This window comes from Poecilia latipinna, unplaced genomic scaffold (genome assembly GCF_001443285.1).
Source record: "Poecilia latipinna isolate Pla-1442-1.1 unplaced genomic scaffold, P_latipinna-1.0 Scaffold849, whole genome shotgun sequence".
NCBI lineage: Eukaryota > Metazoa > Chordata > Actinopteri > Cyprinodontiformes > Poeciliidae > Poecilia > Poecilia latipinna.
In genome coordinates this window covers 1-19,656 of record NW_015113465.1, presented here as the reverse complement: position 1 = coordinate 19,656, position 19,656 = coordinate 1, and the positions used below count along the sequence as shown (strand labels likewise).

The following is a 19,656-nucleotide window of genomic DNA, read 5'->3' as shown; positions in this document are numbered from 1 at the left end:
TCATCCAACACTGCAATGGAAACACTTTTTGCACCACACGAGTTATGTGATGAGCAACTGGATGTTATTACCAAAAGATGAAAAAGACAATGAAAGGTGACAGGAGCATGATGGCCTTGTATGGTTTTAATTACTTATCATGAGAAAGAACTTATTCGTGATCTTAATTAATGGAAACTCCACAGTTGTGAAATTGTGTTTTCCCAACTTTAATGGAATATCAACAAAGTTTTGCACACATTTGTACTGGAAATTGAGCTAGTGTCAAACGAAAACCTCCTCCTTCTCCTGTGGTGGCGCTGTCGATTGCACATCCACGCCTTCCCAAACAAACTGGAGTTTGATTAAAGCAGACTAAGCAGGAGTGGTGTGAATACAGCCTCGGACATTTTGTCATTTCCCAGCCAAACGTTCTTCTGAAATGCATAACGAATTTTCATTAGCGGCAGCTTCTCATCCTGATCCGTGTCTGTGTTTTAATTTCCAGGCTTCGGAGAGAGGGATACACCGTGCAAGTCAGCGTCAACGACTACCTGGACATCTACTGCCCGCACTACAACACCAGCCAGCGTGGAACCCTGGAGCGCGTGGTGGCCGAGCAGTACATCCTCTACATGGTGAACTACCGGGGCTACTACACCTGCAACCCCCAGATGGGTGTCAAACGCTGGGAGTGCAACCGGCCCCATGCACCGCATACGCCCATCAAGTTCTCTGAGAAGTTCCAGCGATACAGCGCCTTCTCGCTGGGCTACGAGTTCACCGTGGGCCAGGAGTACTACTACATCTGTGAGTCACCGGCTCATTGTGATGGATGGAAAAGGCCTGAGGGTGCTGCACAGCCAATATTGTGATCCGAGGCCGTAATTTAGAGCGTTTCTTCGCCCACGTGTATTGATGCCGTGTGGGTTTTGATAATAGATTGTCGAAGTTCAGCTGAGGACATTGAGTTTCCTGGTGCTGCAGTTTGTATAGTTTGTGTACTGAACCTTGAAATTTGTCAGATTTTGTCTCATTAGAACCACAACTTTAATTTATTTTAGTGGGAATTTATGTGCTAGATCATCACAAGGAGTGTAGATTTGTGAAGTGGGAGGAAAATAAAAGATAAATGTTCTGGTACAGCTGAATGCAGGTGAAGTTCAGTATAACTTGCCACCATTTCCGTGTGAGTGTGTGCATGAAAGGGTGAATGACTATTCAATGTCTATTTACCATTTTCCATTTTCCTTCAGAAGTTGTAGTCAGTAAACAGAGTGCGGTTGTGTGTAATTTAATATCAGTATAATTACAACTGCTTTTTGAAGGCCTACGGGGTTTGATAAAGAACATTAGTGGATAAAAACAGCATCATGAAAACAAAAAAAAACTTACCAGGCAGCCCGAGGATAAAGTTGTGGAGAAGTTAATTGCAGGATTGCATTATGAAACAAAACAAAAGCTCTGAAGGGCTCTATTCAATCCATCATTTGAAGATGAAGAGTATGGCACAACTGCAAATCTACCAAGACATGACCGTCCACCCAAGCTGAAAGGTGGAACAAGGATTTACCAGGGAACCAGCCAGTAGGACCGTGGTAACTCTGAAGCAGCTATGGACAGGGCCGTAAGAACGATGTGGCCTGCAGAGGGCACAATGTTGACATTTTATGTACGTTTGTTCTCTGTTTTAGCCACACCCATCCACCACCACGGCCACAGCTGCCTGAGACTGAGGGTCTTCGTCTGCTGCTCCACTGGTGAGACGACTCTGCTCGTGTCTGTTATTTTGTTCCACAAACAGGGAAGCAAAGAGACGGAGAGCTGCAGACAGTGAACGAAATCAAGAAGATCTAAGAGTTGTGTCTCAGGAAGAGGGACAGAGGGAGCTTCGTCTGGTTTTGATGATGCAGTTTTCTCCCTCAAAGCAGCTCTTTGAGCATGGCAGCCTGATGTTATTCTGTCTCTGTGCTATTACAGTAATGCTCCAGCTCATTCTGTGACTGACATGCTCTCGTGAAGATCTACAAAAGACGTAGAGAGAAGGAAAAAAAAAATACATTCAACTGTGAGATTCAGATCTCTCTGCCCTCCCCTCCGTCTGTCACTCCCCTTCCTCAGCTTTCTTCTTGACCACCCCCTCCACCTATCTCCCCGTCTCTCTTTCTTCCTCTCTGATCCCTGCTGCTCTATATAGTGTGTGTGTTATTTTTACCCTGGTAGTCTGCGCTCTCCCCTGCAGGCCTTTGATCAGGCAGCGTGGTACAGAAAGCCCCCCTCCGCCCCTCCTCTCCTCTAACCTTGTCAGCACTAATACATCCCACTCTGAGGCCAGTGTCATTCCCCATGTACAGATCACCTTAACACACCCCAGTGTCGCTGCCAATCTGTTGATGCACCTCCATTTGCATCTGTGTTGTTGTGCTAAAGCGTTCGAGGGAGTTTCATGTCTGCCTGCACATTTCTGCCGTCAATTTGTCTGATGTGTGCACATGCATTGAAGGGTTCATGACATCCTGTCATTTTTACAGCTCGCTATCAGAAGTGTTATTGACTTCAGCTGCCCTTCGTTCTCTTTTGTCGCCTGCTTTAACCCTGACAGAACAAGGCTTCAAGATGAGACAGAGGGGAGAATAATGATGACTTGGCTAATGCAAAGCGTTGCTTCTGTCTGTGCATCATCAACAGGAAACAAGTCACAGGGAAAAGAGGGAAAAACTATTTTTATTCCAAAGTCGTACATAGTAGGACGTAATATGCTGGACCCATTTAATTGAATTAACTTCCTCAAATAAGTTAGGATAGAACAAAGCATGTTCATAATTTTTTTTTTTTTTTTTTTGCACAAAATCATTCTTAGATAATGATATTTTAGTCTGCTCTGTTCTGCCTATTTTGAGCTGATTTCAGAACTTTACATAAGCTGCAGCTGGCCACGCTCCCCAGCTCGGCGTTAACACTCACACGTGAAAATGGCTGCAAACAGATGCCCAATTATACAACCATGCATCTTTGAAAAGCAGAAGTAGAGCCTCCTGCTCAACCAACAAGAATGAAGCAAGTAGTTTATGAATGATAAACCAACAGCAAAACACTTGTCTTTTCCAGCAGCCATTGTACAGTGAATACAGTGGTAAAACCAACTGAACAAACATGCAGGAGATCTGCTGGGGTTGCTAGGTGACGGGCTGGGCTTTGCTGGGGTTGCTAGGTGACGGGCTGGGCTTTGCTGGGGTTGCTAGGTGTCGGGCCGTTTTAGATCTGGCTCGTTTTCTAGACTCCAAAAAACAATGGCGTCATTTAGCAAATGGCCTAAACAAGACAATAATTTCAATGCTATAAAGTTTCAAGTCAATAAAGTTATACAGCTTTTTATTTCTCTTTCTCACTGTTTATGTTTTAATGATGTTTTTTAAATCTCTTTCTCACATGCTGTTTTTATTTTAATTATGTAAAGCACTTTGAACTGCCTTGCTGCTGAAATGTGCTATACAAATAAAATTTGATTTATTGATTGATTGAATGCTGTTGTTTAAGTTTGATTTTTTCAGCGAAAAAATATTAATTCTAATAATTTTTTTTTTCTTTCTCAGTTCAATACCAGGGTTTCTGCAGTGTCTTGTAGAGTCCTAAATCTATGCAGACTTTCCATATTACATCTTAAATACAGTCAGTTATGTCTTAAATTTTGTGTGTTTGCTAAATTACTTCCTTCATCAGTGTTTTTCTCTGGTTCTGAAACTGGCTTTTGATTGTTCAAGAAAAGAAACTCAAATGTTCTGGTTACATAATTCACACTCGGCTCTTTTGTTGCAGCATAGTTGACGTTTAACAATGTTGATATGTTGACTAAACCCCATCAGCAGCAGCAATTAGAAGGCTCACCGTATGAGCAGAAAATGGTCTTTAAACACTACCAGTGTTTTAAGACATAATTGTAATTTAACAAAGCTTTATTTACTTTGCTTATAATATTTAGCAGGTGAAATATTATTCAGTATTTATTAAGGGAAGCTTAAATTTTACATGTAGCGCAGGCCTTAAATTAAAGTTATAATTAATTATTTGAAAGGACGTCCGGTGTTTGGAGAGTTTGTTGTAGGTTTGCTGCTGTGTATTTGAACATTGTGTTTTTTATGACCTAGTTGCAGTCAGACGTCAGCTGCTGGACAGATGTCTTCACATTAGACTGTCGTATTCAAAAGAGTTCACAAGCGTTTTATTTTTAGAGAAAAGAGCCTTTCTTCAACTACTCTAAACTATCAACACCCGCTAAAGGGGGTATTATGTATTTTCCAGGCATATGATATAATTTTATACCACAATCAAATAACTATGTGACCTCCAATTGTTGTACATATCAAAAACAACTTGAAATAAATCTGACACCTTGAAATTGGGCTCTGTCTCTTTAAGAACCTCCTACTCTTTCTGACACTCAGTCACAATGTTTCTCCATGCCGCCACTGATGCTGTTTACAGTCGTTCTTTGGATCTTTGTAGTTCATATGAGTGAATTACTGTGCAGTTCCACCGGTGTTTGCTGGTTGCTGCTGCCGCTAGTCTGGAGGAGCTCAGTGGGGAAGGTCTTCACCTTCAGAGGTTTTCTCAGCTGAGAAACAGCCCAGCATACATTTAAGCTTGGTTATTTCTTAGCCAAGTTGCGGCAACCTGCAACAATTTCAGCTGAAATATTCTTACATTTCCATCAACTTTGTGGATTAAAGGCTTTCCATCATTTACAGTCGGCACTGCTTCTGCTCAGTTTTCCTTGGTGTACCACACTACCTTGGTCACTGCTTTATTATCACAAACTGCCTTCCTTTATTTTTCGTTTCTTGTCAGAATTATAGACGTTGCTGTGCAAAGTAGAGCATACTGCTGCTATTTTTGTCCCTGCGTACGCCGGTACACTTGTACTGCTGCTCTCTGTTAATCCATTCATGCCCACATTAGCAAACCCACATGTCACCCATTCAAAAAGCAAACTGGATTTAATTCCAAGTCTAGACACACAGTCAAAGTAATGTTTTTTGTCCTGCACTGCCTAAATAAATTCTTTAAATCCTCCAGGCGCAGTCTGGATTTACTGTCCACAATTTCTTAACTGTTTCTCCAATCCACTTTAACTCCACCAACCTGACCGATTAAAGTGCGCAGATTGATCATGCTGCAAATCTCACTTTTCTCTTTCTCTCTGTGTGTGTATGTGTGTGTATGTCTCTCCCATAATTGTTTTCTCCTCCGTTTTTCTTTTCCCTTCTCTCTCCATCTGTCTGTCTCTGCTGCGTTCCTCAGCCTCTCAGGCAGAAGACGACTCCAGTCAAACTTCTCCCGACTACACAGTCAGGCCGAACATCAAAATACACAACATTGGTAAGTGGCTAGTCGACACAAAAACGAGAAAAAAATCCATACTGGCAGGTTGATATCCATCTCAGTTTGTGGAAAAATGTTGAGTTGTTTATTTTCTTATTTGTGATTTGCTGAAGACGATCCATGAAAACATGAGTTTTTTTTTTGTTTTGTTTTTTTACAACTGCTAGAGCTTAGAGCTGGACTGCAAGTCCTTACTCATATTTTCCAACATTGCTTCCATAAAACCTCTAAAATAAATGGAGTCAGATTCCTGCAGATATTTAAAATACTTGAAAATGCTCCTATTATTTAATGGTGTTTTTTTAATATGCTTTAATTTAGACAAAAGTGGTGGAACATCTTCCTAATTTTTTTTTTGGGCTATTTAGGTCTTTTGATTTGCACACATTTTAATTAGAGGCTTTTGATATGAATGGTTGGCTCTCCTCTCAGGGCACCATTCTGCCACGGGGCACCTGAGCACCAACTGAGTTTTATGTTGTTCATGTCCAGTCAGTCGAGTATGCGGCGCTCATTTGAATGAAGGAAATTATGAGCATCCTCTTCGTGAAACTGTCATGTCTTTGGTCAGAGGCTTGTTTAAATGTGTTGTATGCTGCAGGAGATCCTTTCTTCCCACAGCCATCATGTACAATAACTCTTCAATTAAATAAGCTACAACAACATTTAATTTCCCTTTGGGGTCAATAGCATATTTTTGAATTGAAATTGTAATTACCGATGTGTATTTTAAACAAAATTCAAAAGCAATATCATGAATTTTTCATAACATTAAAATTTGTCTCTGAATCACAGCACTATTTTACAATTTTTTTTAAATAATTTGAACAGTTGTTGGTAATCTTTTTCTAAAAATCTAAAATATTTAGGCTGTTCAGACTTTAGTTGGATCATTCTGGAGTGAGCAGGGATTCACACACTGTTTTATTTTTTTATTTTTATTTTACAGGTTGAGATAAATGTAACAAATCAGAATGCCAAAATAAATTCACCCTAAGCCAAAATATTCTACCAGACTACGTTTAACCATCTTTTTTGCACTATAGATTTAGTGACCAAGTTTGGGTAAAGTGGTGCAGACATTATGATTGGAGTGTTGTGGAAAAGTTAGAGGATCATATAGGATCTTTCAGACTAATGTCACAAAATGTAACTGCATTGTGTTTTTCATTAAGTGAGTATTATTACATGTCTAATTGTATTTGTTAATCAAAATGTTTCCTGAGAGGTGGAAACTTTGGCTTTAGAAACTTGGATTAAGTTTTTGCATTCATTATTTGGGGTAAACAGACATTTTTTGAATCAAGGTCGCATAGCGGCATACAGTAAGTCTACATTTCTGGAGTTATAGCCAGCAATCATTTATATTGGAGGTGTTAACATAATAATTGCAATAAATGATGGGGCTGGACTGAGCCAAACCTCTGAAACAGAATTAGCCTCATTGCTTGACCTTATTACACTGTTCATTTATCATTGTCATTGTAAGATTAATTATTTCCTCCATCAGCTGCATTAATCCAGTCAGAATGCGACACAAAATTTCATGACCTCACATTAACTTACATGAGAATGAGCCTAATGAGCAGCACAGCGAGGCATACAGAACGATTACTTAGGGACTATATGGAAGAAAATCTTTGCACGGTGATGCAAATGCCCCCAAAGAACCATTAAAATAAGTCGGGATGAGTTCATTGTTTGAATCCGTCAGGCCCAAAGGCATTAAGATCGACTGAGGTTATTTCAGAAAACCATTTCAGCTGCTTTTTCTTCCTACGTACAAAAACTCCACAAAGAAAATTGAGGTCTTACAAGTAAACTAAAGGTTTGTGTTTACCTTAGGAGAGCAAATGTCAGAGAACAAGTGAGTTGTTCAGTCAAACGGTTACGTAAACCCTGTATTTTCCTTTGTCTTTTCCCATCACCACCTCAAACAAAAGCCTTTTGCTGGGAATCATTTACTAAGCTTTTTTCTGGTCACTGTGGCAGTCTGTGACAAGGTCTGAGAGAATGTGACCCGCCTGAGATGGAAACCATGACCAAAAAAAACCAACAAAAAAAAAAAAAAAAAATGGAAGAAAGAAAAGAAAAGCTCGAGCCGAGAGAATACGAGGATTCACAGTTAAAGGGAGAAGAGGAAGTCGGCGAGATAAAAGATGACAGAGAGAAATGCAGCAGTAAAGCAAAACGGACAGACGAGGAACAAAAAATAAAACTGATAAGGGAGGTGAAGAAAAACAGAGTGTAGAGGGAAGGAAGGAACGTAGTAAAAGAGAAATTCAGTGGTGGACGACTTGCTCAGTGGTAACACCGGCTCCAGCTTGCATAGAATTTAATATAAAACACACACACACACTCGCTGGCAGGAAATAATAAAATATGACAGCCTCCAGTGCTGTGATGCATTCTGTTGAATACATTTGGAGGAGGATACACATTGATGCACACGCACAGACTCTCACTCGCTTTACAACACGGCCCCCGGTGGCTCCACTGACCGCTGGACTCCCACTCTCTGATTCAGCCTCAGGTCCAGACCAGCCCACAGACTGGCTCAGCGTCAACGTTTCTCCATCGCATATGTTTGCCCTTCTGCCATCTTTTTTTTTTTTCTTAAATTATCTAACCTTCTGCGTCACATTTTCCTTATTTAACTCAGCGTTTTAAGGATAACACTGCTCTGTTACCAGGGTACAATCTCTGCGTTCTGCTTGTATGATAACACGAGGCTTATTTCTAGCAAATTATGCTAAACTAACTGGAGGAGTTTCAATCATCACTCCAAATGGAGACACTCAGGATGGAGTATATGGTGGTTACATTTTAACATTGGTAACATGTCCCAGATTTAAAAGTTTTAGTTCAGCTTCTTTGCAGATTTTTACATGCAGAAAACCATGAAAGGGGAAAACAAGCAAAAGTTAAATGCATCCTCTGCAGAGAGAAATTTCACAGTCAGCCTAACTAACCTGGGCGAGAAAAGTAAGGGAGAACAACTAACTACTTCTCAGACAGTCCGCTGTAAACATTCATCACACTTAATCAGTCGTTTCTCCAGAAACTAGGGCCATTTGCAGTCTGCATGAGAGCAGCACTTACAAATCACTTTCAGGAACAAGGCCACTATTTGTTTTCCGTCTGTCATCTTGTCTAATTTGCTCGCTGTTGCCCTATTAAGAAAGAATTTCCACATCTCTGCAATTAATGTTGCTTGGTCCAGTGCACAGCGCAACCCACCGAAATGATTGATGAACTATGAAGTAATTGGATTTGCTATTTTACTCTCTGCAACTCAATTCTTTTGGCTTGTTTACGATGCTATTTATGAATAGGGGCAGTGTGTTATTGCTGACCATCTTACAGACGAGAAAGCAGCAGTGATTCTTTATTGTTGATTTAATTATCTACAGTGTTCCTCTTTCAGTTTAATCTATTTTTATCACATTGGAATTATCCCCAAGCAAACTTTTATATCGGATAAAGACAAACTGTGAGAAAAATGTTTTCAATTTTTGATGTAGTTTGTTAAGGGAAAACCAATCTACTAACTGCGTTAAATCTTGAAAGAGAAAAACGCGGCTCTGGAAAAAGTCAGTTGAAAACCTCCTGGTTGTTCCACCAAATATTGGTTTCTGAACTCTTTCTGAGTTGAAACATTAGTATTGTTGTTTCTAAATGATTATGAACTTGTTTTCTGTGCATTATTTGAGGTCTGGAAACGCTGCATCTTTTTTGTAATTTTGACCATTTTTCATTTTCTGCTAATAAGTACTAAATAAGTGCTTGAAACTTCAGAGGCATGTTGTCAGTAGTTCATAGGACAATGTTCATTTTTCTCAAATATAGACCTATAAAAAGTAAAATCAGAGAAACTGATAATTTAAAGTGGGCTCTTATTTATTTTTTCTTTTTTAGTTCAGTTTTATTCGCCAAACTCAGGCCTAATTTCTCACATTTAGTGTCAATGAATCACCTAAATAGCATTTGTATAACAACATGAAGTAGCTACTCCGGTTATCTCTGATATTAAATTATGTTTGAGGATCATCTAAGTGTGACTAAACAAGCAAAGAAGAAGTAACACTTTCACAGCTCTTGTTTTTGTTTTCCTAAAGCATCTTGTCTCTTCGTCTATTCGTTCATCTGCTACAAACTTTCCACAAGCAACAAGTGGCTTGTGATTTGATGAAAATGGGCAGTTTAGCCCTGTCAGCCTACTAATGTGCAGAATTTCTCAAAAAGTGTAAAAAAAAAAAAAGGATTGAATCCGTCTTTATCTCTAAACTCTGTGAACCCTGCAGCGGTGGCGCTCCGCCTCTGCTGTTGTAACAGCCAAATAATAGACATGTGGTCTCTGAACTGAATAAACCAAGTGTCTAAGTGTCACAGATTGCAATAACAATAAAATAAATAGACTGCGGTCTCAACAATGCACTGACCAAGCACTCAGTCATTCTGAAAGCCTGTTTAAAATCCACAGCTTAATCAAAGTCTTTCTGAAATGAAACAATAAGCTTTTGGCTGAACTTCTTGAATGTGGGTGTTATTTGAAATAAAAAAAAAAATCAGGAGTAACTGAAAGTAGTTAACTCTCAGAGATACTGTGTATTTTATCCCCATCCAGATGTAGATGTGCGTCTCTTCATGCTGTCGTTGGCAGGAAGATTTATCCACCCAGACAACCTTTCCCCACCTATCGACAGTCCGGAGTTGATGTTTCTCATCTCGCCGGAAACGCCTCGGGTGTTTTTTCTGTGGACACAGGAGCCGTTCTGCCAGCCTCCCGTTGTGCTGTTGGGCCTCGCGGAGGCAAAAATGCAGCCGGAAATTGATTCCTGGATCCTAAATTTGGACCGTGGAGACAGGTGCCATACTGGAGACCTTTGATAAGTTGCAGCAGCCCTGAGGCGTTCGGCCTCCCCCACAGTCGTCTTCAGTTGCAAGATTTCTTGAAAGACGAGGGTTTTAGACGAGATGTTTACTCTGCAGTGTGTCCAAGTTACTGGAGCCTGTAAACAAGCTTCTAAGAGCTAGTTCGGATGTTTTGTACGAACATGCTTCGACTTGTAATAATTCATAACGTATTTGGTTGTTTTGACTGAAATCAGATCCCATTAGGACTGCAAAGGACTTGAGTTTTTGAACACAATGAGATTTGTGTTTTTAGTGGCGCTGCGTTCTTTGAAGTCATGATGTTGCACTGGGATTTCTCTTTTACAATACCATTACACAGTGGCACTTGATTAACCAATGACTAGTCATTGAAGATGTCACGACAGATACTAGACATTTCAAAATAAATTAACTAATAACACTATTTACAATAACACAACATTTTATTAAACGTTTTACGCTTTTCAGCCACACAGTGACGGCTATTTTGAAAGACTGTTTGCCTCTCTTGGACTTACAGGCGAAATTTCCTGTTGGACTTTGGTCTTGGGATTGGGAGGTCAATAGAAAAAGGCTGATTTATTGTTACTGTCGAACTATTTGTGTGTCGATTTGGCCTAATGTTTTTAGATTATTGTCTTGCAGAAAGATCCATACGCAATTAATATTTAGTTTTCTGACAGAGGTCATCAAATATTTAAACTGCCCATTATTCCAGATAAAGTACCTGATACCATGTCAGGGTTTCCAGGATGTTTGGAAAGGGGCTCACCGCACCAACATGTAAATTTGACATGTTTTTCCTGCTGTTCGTCCTATTTACCACGAACCCACCTGGTATATTTTCTACTTAAGAGCTCAGACTTTGTCTCATCTGAGGCGGAGTAGAGTTCAGAAAACCTTTTATGTCGCTATCACAGAAAAGGATCTTATTAGTTTGGTATATAGATGGATCAAATGGTTGCTATGGCGATCAGGAGACTCCAAGCTGCCACTTCTTGCTGCAGTTTTTGCAGAAATCTCTTTAGCTCCCTTAACATCTGGCTCAATTTGCAAGATGCAAGATATCTTTCTGTTTTAAAGAACGGCTAAGAGACGCTGGCATCTGCATCATTTAATAAACCCCAGGAGACATGAACACAGTATTAACTCAAAAAATAAGGCATAAAGAAAGAGCAAAATCATTTATTTTGGGGATAACGTTTTGACCAGAGGGCGTTCCATGTCAGGCCGTTCATCTTCTGCAGGGACCAAATGTTCTTCTGGTTCTACGGATGTACGTCACGCCTCCAGAGCATCCCTGATGTGACCTGTAGACTTCACCCGAGGCTGTGCTGCTTTGGATTCCCTGTCCAGCTTTCACATAGCGATGTCACGATAGATGATGTTGCTGTGGATTCACGTAAATATCAGTGTTGGACGTAAAGACAGACGCATGTTGTTCTTTAGGAACAAAAGAGAAATCTACGTCAAACCCGTTTATCTCAGCTTTCCAGGCAGCCTGGTTGTTGTTCCTCCTTATCGCTCATCATCTTGCATGTTTTTACTCGCAGACTGACAGATGCTGAAAAACAGTTTGTTTGGTTGAACTTTTATAACATCAGTGTGGCAAGATGAATCTTTTTGTTCTGGTTTAGATCAACAGAAATCGGATTTTTTTTGTTTTTGTTTTTGTTATTTTGAGTTGATCCGATCAGCAATTTTATCCTTGCATTTTTCCAAGAATAAAAACTAGAACACTGGGTGAAATACAATGCTTTTTTTTTTTTTTTTTTTTCTTTTTAAAACCTTTTCTTACATCACAGAGTATTACATAAACATTGATTGAATAATCTTACCTCGCGTACTGTAATCGTAATTTTCCATAACAGTTGGATTATATTAAAGGTGATGATGGGATTATAATGTAAGCTATTTGTCTGTCTGTACAACTTGTTCTACTCTCTGAACACAGAGGATTTATCTGGCACAGGTATATTGATTTTATCACAGGTTGCATGTACGACATTTGATCTGGCAGCGTTTGGATGCTGTCCAACAATTTATGTTGAGATCTATGGTTACTTGGGTTGCAATTTCTGGGAACAACAACACTAGCTCTGCATTAGAAAGCAGAGCACTGCATGTTAAAGTTAACCTTAAAAATTCAAGTTGTAGTTGTAGAAGTCGTATAAATACCAGCTCCTCATCTAAGTAAACCCAACAAATTAAATATGTTTTGATGTGCTTCACTAAAGCTGACATCATCTATGAGCTTACATTTGTTTTTTAAAATAAAACATATTTGCTTTCCTTCTTTTATAGTGCTGTGAAAGAAAAATACCCTCTTATTAATATTACTTATTTAGCTTCAAACAGTGATTATTCATTTATCAAGGGGTTAAATCTATCCAAACTAACCTGGACCAATGTAAATAAGTAATTGGCCTCTAAACCTTCCAATTGGTAACAGCAACTACCATCTAGTAATACACAGCTCTGGAAAAACAAAGAGCCCACTGCACTGAACTGCATTGAAAACCTCACAGTTATTCCATCAAATATTGATTCCTGAACTCTTAATGAGTTAAAACATTTGTACTGTTGTTTCTAAATAATTATAAACTTGTTTTCTTTGCATTATTAGAGATCTGAAAGCACTGCATCTCTTTTTCTGCAAATAAATACTAAACGTTTGCTCGGAATTTCAGAGACAAGTTGTCAGTAGTTCATAGAATAAAAGAACAATGTTCATTTTACTAAAACATATACCTACAAAAAGTAAAATCAGAGAAACTGGTTATCTTGCAGTGGTCTCTTAATTTCTTCCGGAGCTGTATATCACATTGATTTTATTTTGACCAACTCTTTTTTGCTGAATTGTTTCAGTTCAGCTACATTGGACTTTTTTAAGGTCATGCTAGAGCTTCTCAATCCAATTCAAGTATTGTAGATTATCTTTGATGTAAAATGTTATCTAATCTGAAACTTTGAAATGTGTCAAAAAGCGAAAACATAACCAATCATCTAAAGCAATTTTGTGTTCGGTAAGTGGTTTGTTTTTGCACGTTGTGTTGTGTTCAATAATTGAGCAACATTTATCTCAGGTTTATCTAACGACCTGTGATGGTTTAATCAGCTCTGTCTTGTTTGTTTGCCTTATATTGTAGAGATAATGGGAAGGATTAGTTAGGAAATGAGCATGATGAGCCTGTAATCCACTTTTACTGAATATTCCTAAACACGTTCCCCGAGCTCTTTCTCCGTCTTTCCCCTCCAGCTAATGTTCTGTTGTGTCAAATCAATGCTAAGGCCATAGTAATTTGATTTGATTGAAATCCCTCGAGGACAAAAACATCATTAGCCTGAAAAAAGTAACACATTAAAAAAAAACACATCAAATACGACTTTGTTTTTTTTAATTTCCTCTCCCACAGGGAAAGGCCATATGTAGCTGATGATAATTGGTAGTTTGTTGATAATCGCTTCATGCCTCTTTCCCTGCATATGTGAAAGCCCGATTTGCATGCGTCGTTCGGCGATTTTAAATTGATTAATTTATAATACAGCAATATTTCATCCTGGCTTTTTCCCCTCTGGTTTTGCTTATTTTATTTATTTTTTTCTCTATGCTTTTTGTTTTCCAGATGAATTTAACCCTGAAGTTCCCAAGCTGGAGAAGAGCGTGAGCGGCAGCAGCCCGTCACGTGATCGCCTCCTCCTCACCGTGGCAACGATGCTCGTGCTGGCCGTCCTGTTGTCCTAGCGACCGTCGCAGGGAGCTTGTTGGGCCGTCTTTTCCAAAGGGCTTTGTATCCCTACAAGTTGTTTTTTTTTTCTTTTGTGTAGATGGGATAGCTAAACGAAGCAAACGAAGAAAAGTCAAAGACAAAGAAAAAAGAAGCGAGGCCTTTTTGCTGTCATATTTACACCTGCATCACATGAAAACTACAATATTTCATGCAGGTGTGGCGACCACATGGAGATTACAACCGATATTAAGAATCCAATTTTTCTCGTGCTGCTCTCATTGGATGCAGATGAGAGATTTTTTTGTAGCATGATAGAGAACAGAAAATCTGAAGCATAACTCTCATCGGATGATGAAAGGAAGGTTTTTGTGTTGGCTTTGAAGAAGATGACAACTTTAAACTCGAGAGTGGATTTTTTTTTAAGGCTTTGCTGCATCAAACCGAACTTTGATGTGGTAAAAAAAAAAAAAAGACAAGATGGACTTTGGAAACTGTAACAAGGCCTTTATATGATTAGTGAGTAATCAAAACGACTGTCATTGTCCTGGACATTGTAGAATGTTTTCATACTGGTGTGTGGTAGCTGCTGGTGATAAAAGCCCAGGGAAAAGGGTGAGAATTTATAAGAATATCCAAGGGCCTTTCAGTAATCCATTTTCTCCAGACATCAAATATGCTCTGGCTTTGTGATAGGCACAGATTCAAAGCCTGCTTTTCTTCGAAGGGTACCGAGTGCCCCTCAGAACTAGTCTTTTGTCTGCATTTCCTGCCTTCGCACTGTAACAACCCGAGAAAAATACAGACCCTGGACTAGTAATTTGACGGCACTTAGACGCACTAGATGTGGCATAGACGTGTGTTTTGTTCCGCCGCATTTACCTCCAGCAATGGGCTTAGAAAAGTTCCAGATGTCAAATCTTTAAAAAAAAAAAAAAAAGAAATAGATGAAAAAAAATGAGGGGGCTGGGGGGAGTCTCCTTGCAGCAATCAGCACCGCCTCTAATTTGCAATTGTTCAGAAACTGTCAGCAGCAACTTGCCCTCTTTTCACTCCCAGATTACCTGTTTTTTTTTTTTTTTTCCCCTCCACTTCAGGGGCTGGCAGCCAATCAAGGCTGATAGCCACTGCAGCAGTCCCAGTTACCACGGAGACGACCCCATACAGTCGCCAAAGTGCGGCAGGTGCCTGAGGAGAAATTATGCTTAGAATCTCAATCTGTAGTCATGGAAGAATAGACCCAGCATGAGCATCCGGATCATACGGCGTATTGTGAGAGCCATTTTTATGGAAACAACAAAGTTTTGCTCCCAAGTTTTTTAGGTAACGCTGTATGAACCATGGTGCTAGCATCACAAAGCTCTTAAAGTAATTGAAGAAATATTCTAACCTAAATGATATGAAGATATTTTCTAGATGGTATTGTTATCCCTGACAGATGTAGTACTAATCGTTATTACCAACTTGTTTCCTCTGACTGGAACTAAAACTAACACAATGAAGTGGCCCAGTCAGTTTTCTGACTTGAATCTCATAGAGAATCTTTGGAGGAAACTAAAGATTAGGGTGATGGAAACAACGCCTTCACACCTTCATTAAGTTGGAACTCAACCCAAAGATTAATCATCAAATTACATGTGTAAACATGCGAAAAGCTGGCAAAGCTGGCACTGATGAGTTAAGTTACAGTATTTTCTGCATCCGATCTTTTTTTATATGTAAAGCATACAAGGCGCATTGAGCAAAACAAAACAGTCAGATAAGTCAGTCATCTCTTACTCTGCGATGCTCCTGACTGCTGTACCTGTAATGTAATGTAACTAAAACATTTTGACAGATCACCATGAGCGCCGTGTACCACATAAAATCGCTTCGAGGTCAGTAAGCACAACCAGAATTAATCCATACTAATTCACTAGAGGGCGCTGTTTTACTCCAGCACAATGTATACAAGACCCTTAGGATTGATAGGTGCACAGTTGATTTTTAAAATAAATTTAAAGGCTTTTAAGTGCTCCTTTTAGTCCAGAAAATATGGCACTAATTTTCCATTTTCTATACCTTCTTATCCTTATCGCTGGGCGGGGGGTTGCTGCCATCTCCAGTAGGAACTGGGCAAGCGGTGGGTTACTCCAGTCCATCACTATGGCATGGCTGTAGTGCCATAATTAGAACTATTACACAGCCAGTGGTGACTACGTCCTTGTCACAGGAGGTTATCTCTACCCCAAAGCCAACTACTGATCTGATTCTTGATAGGTCGGCATGGTAACCGAGAGGCCAGTGCCAGTAGAGAAGGAGACTTCTCACTTAAGCTAGCTTTGAATAGGCTTGTGACTAGTATACCTAGGATGGTCTCCTGCGTCTCGTACTTTTTTTTCTTTAAGGAAAACTTTATCTAAAAAACTAGTTGATTGCTTGGTTTCTGATGCCTGCCTATCATAAATCAGACCAGTAGCTGGATATGGTCACCTGTGATGATGGGAGTAACCACCACTGGGTGGGAAATGGTCTTAATGTTGGCACTAAAACTGCACCATACATCACAGGGCAACGGAAGCTGTGCAAGACCAGGATTTGAACCCAGGACCTTTTTGCTTTAAGGGAACAGTTAAATCAACTTTTCCACCATGCAGCCTCCTACTGCTGCTCCTGCTGCAACCACAAACCATTGTTAAAATTGTTAACCTTCTTTTTTACAATGGTATTTTGACAAATGGATTATGAGCTCCAAGTCTTTAAGTTTGGAAAACCTCCTTCCCATAACTGACCACAGACTCTCTGTCAGATTCCACTTCATTAACATTATTTCTAGTAAAAAAAAAAAAAAATGCAAAAATGATTTAATTGTAAACTTTAGTGTTTCATCCCGAACTCAAACTTTTGTTGCTTTCCAAGGAGAACTCACAATATGGCGGATGTGGTAGTGACATCGAGGCCAATGCAGCGTCTGCTCTTCGGTTTCTGAAGCTAATTGTGGCACCGTCTTGATTAAAAAAAAAAACAAAAATCAAAAGAAAAATAAAATGTGTGAATGTGAAACTTATGAGAAGTTCTTTTATACTGCGTAGGCAAACCTTAATCAAATTACAATGTTGTGCGTTTTTATTTATTTACTTTTAAAATGCTCTTATTTTGACATTAAAGTGTATTTATCTACATAATTTATTAATGTGCATTCTTAGGCCTTTGCTCAATAAGCTATCGTACCATTTTTTATCATTTTTCTCAAAACTATTGGATTTGTACTGCAGTATTTTGCTTGTTTAGACAAATAGATGTAATTCAGCCGGTCACAGACAGTTCTTGGTGAATGATTCAGTGCAAGCATACACTCCGTTAGCTGATTCTTGTGCAAAAAGATGCAGCTGATAATATTGCTGAGAAGCATGTCATAAACCAACTGGGAATGCACAGACAGAACTGGTGTCGTTTGAGCCTGCACTGTAATGTAAATTTATAAATACATGCAGGGTTCCAGAATGTGTATGAGTGTTTTCGCACGCGTGTGTGTGTGTTTTTTTTTTTTTCTATGTCTGTGTGTCTGCGTGCGTGGGAGTGAAAGGGAGGATGTATCTAGGTGGAACGTGTTTGTCCGCGCTTTTAAAGTACGTGGCATTTAGAAAATTTCGTACCCGCTAGCGGAGTCATTTGTAGGATCTGAATATGCAAGCGTGTCTGAGGGAGAATGCGCTTTTCAGTCTATGTTGGTTTATGTTTAAAGGGTGCGGGAGGGAGGGAAGGGGCTCGAGATGCCGGCAAAAGCATTTACTTTTACTGAAGACAACCACAAGATGTGTTTACGTTTGACAAGAATGAATAAACTGTAAATTAAACCAAGAATGATCAAAATGATGCCAATTAAAATCTTTTTGCAAACTTGTTTTAGAGGGTTTATTTGTCTGTCTGCATCAAACTATGTTATCTCTGTGCAAACATTACCTGAAAGTGAAGTTAGCAACACTATAGTATAGAATAGAGTTAATTTGGACTGTAGTTCTTTTTATGGACTTATTTACATTAATCTCACTTAATTCTTTTGGTTTGGAGATAACTTACTTTTTTGTGCTCAATTAACTGAAAAATTTCAACTTAAATCTTCAAGTTAAAGGAACTTTTTACTTTCAATGCTGGGTTCGTATCCTACGTCTGACCAACTCAATATATATCGTGACATCCAACTCAATTAAGTTTTTATAAATTAATGCATTAAGTGTGTTTAGCAGTGATAATTTTAAGTTACTCTTACTCAAATCATTGAGTTTACTTCAAATAAGAAGGAATCTAATAAAATCTCGTTTTTACCAGGATTTTAGACGGACTTTATTTGAGAGTAGTTAGACAGGAAAGTGCCAGGAATTGAACCTGCAACAGAATAATGTCTCCTCATGTGGGTTGTGCTCTACCTCTGCGCCACCACAGCGCCCTGGTTAGTATCGGATCTGTCCCTGGTGAAGCTTGCTTCATGGATACGAACGCAACGTTGAACTTCATTGTTTCAAGTAAAATCAAAGTAAAATGTGTGACTTTTTCATTAATCCAACACAAAAAAGTAAGTTGTCATCATTAAACCAAAAGAATAAAGTGAGATTAATCCACAACATGAACAAGAACACAAATACACTTTTTATAGTGCAGCTGAGAAACAACTATTTAAAAACAAGTTAGATTTTCCCCTGGTTCTGATCTCAGATCTTTGTCTTTTTCTCATAAACTCTGTTTTTAGACGCACCGAGGTAAAAGCACTTATGTTGGGCCTGAATGATCTGTTTTTTCTAGTAGCCCGTCTTTAGAGGCTCTCACTTCAGTTTAACGAACAGCCTGCCATGAAACATAATCACAGCATGGAGTGGAGGCAGAACCGGCGCTCCACATTTCTCCACTCTGTCACTCCGAAAGAAGAAAAAAAGAAGAAAAAAACACCTGCAAGCCATTCATGTCCCTGCAGATTTGCCACTCCACGTCGCTCTCCTTTCTCCCCCTCACCCCTGTCGGCTTCTTTCTGATCTCCTACACACCACAGAAAGGAGGTGACAAAGTGAGGGACACGTCTCAGATGCTCTAATGTCCATGTCAAAAAGGGACAAAAGGGGGCAGAGGAGATTTTTACTTTGATGTAGCACACAAGACCCAGAATCAGGAAGTGGAACAGATTCAGTGGAGTGTTTGTGTGCTTCCAATTTTTGGGTTGGTCATATATAGATAGCGTGCCAGTTACAATAACCTATACACAGTATGTCTGTTTCACAGATTGCAACTTTCTATTCGCTCTGACGTTTGTTCATTTTCTCCGACAGACTGATAATTGCAGGGGAGTTCAGCTTACAGTCCCTAAACGTTTTAAAAAATCTGGATTTGCATGTAAATTGACAGCATGAAACAGTTTAAGTGTTTTAGCTGCTGCTCCTGTGCATGAGCTGACATCATATTGCATGGTGGAGTCTGTGCATATTGTGGATGAGATAATTTAGAAGAACATTTGCTTTATATTTTGTTGCCTGCAATGAGCTTACAGAGCCGTCATAAACAGCTTTAATTCCAGCCTGGAAAACCAGACAGTTAAGTTTTGACTGAAGTAAATAAGAGACCTAAAGAGGAAAGCTATCATTTCGAAGGGCATACCCAGATAGCACATGATGTTAAATCAACGTTGAAAAATAGTTACAATCGTTGA

The 19,656-nt window shown here is 39.3% G+C and overlaps 1 protein-coding gene across 1 annotated transcript in view; it reads left to right on the top strand.

Annotated features, from left to right (window-relative positions):
- The window catches only part of LOC106956848 (ephrin-A3-like), a 95,291-nt gene extending 78,478 nt beyond the window's left edge, over positions 1–16,813 (top strand). Inside the window, exons 2-5 of the mRNA XM_015047914.1 lie at positions 488–789; positions 1,674–1,739; positions 5,278–5,355; positions 13,881–16,813. Of these exons, the coding sequence (XP_014903400.1) occupies positions 488–789; positions 1,674–1,739; positions 5,278–5,355; positions 13,881–13,999 (565 nt within the window). The 3' untranslated portion in view covers positions 14,000–16,813. The remainder of the gene's footprint in view (positions 1–487; positions 790–1,673; positions 1,740–5,277; positions 5,356–13,880) is intronic.
- The last annotated feature ends 2,843 nt before the right edge of the window (positions 16,814–19,656 follow it).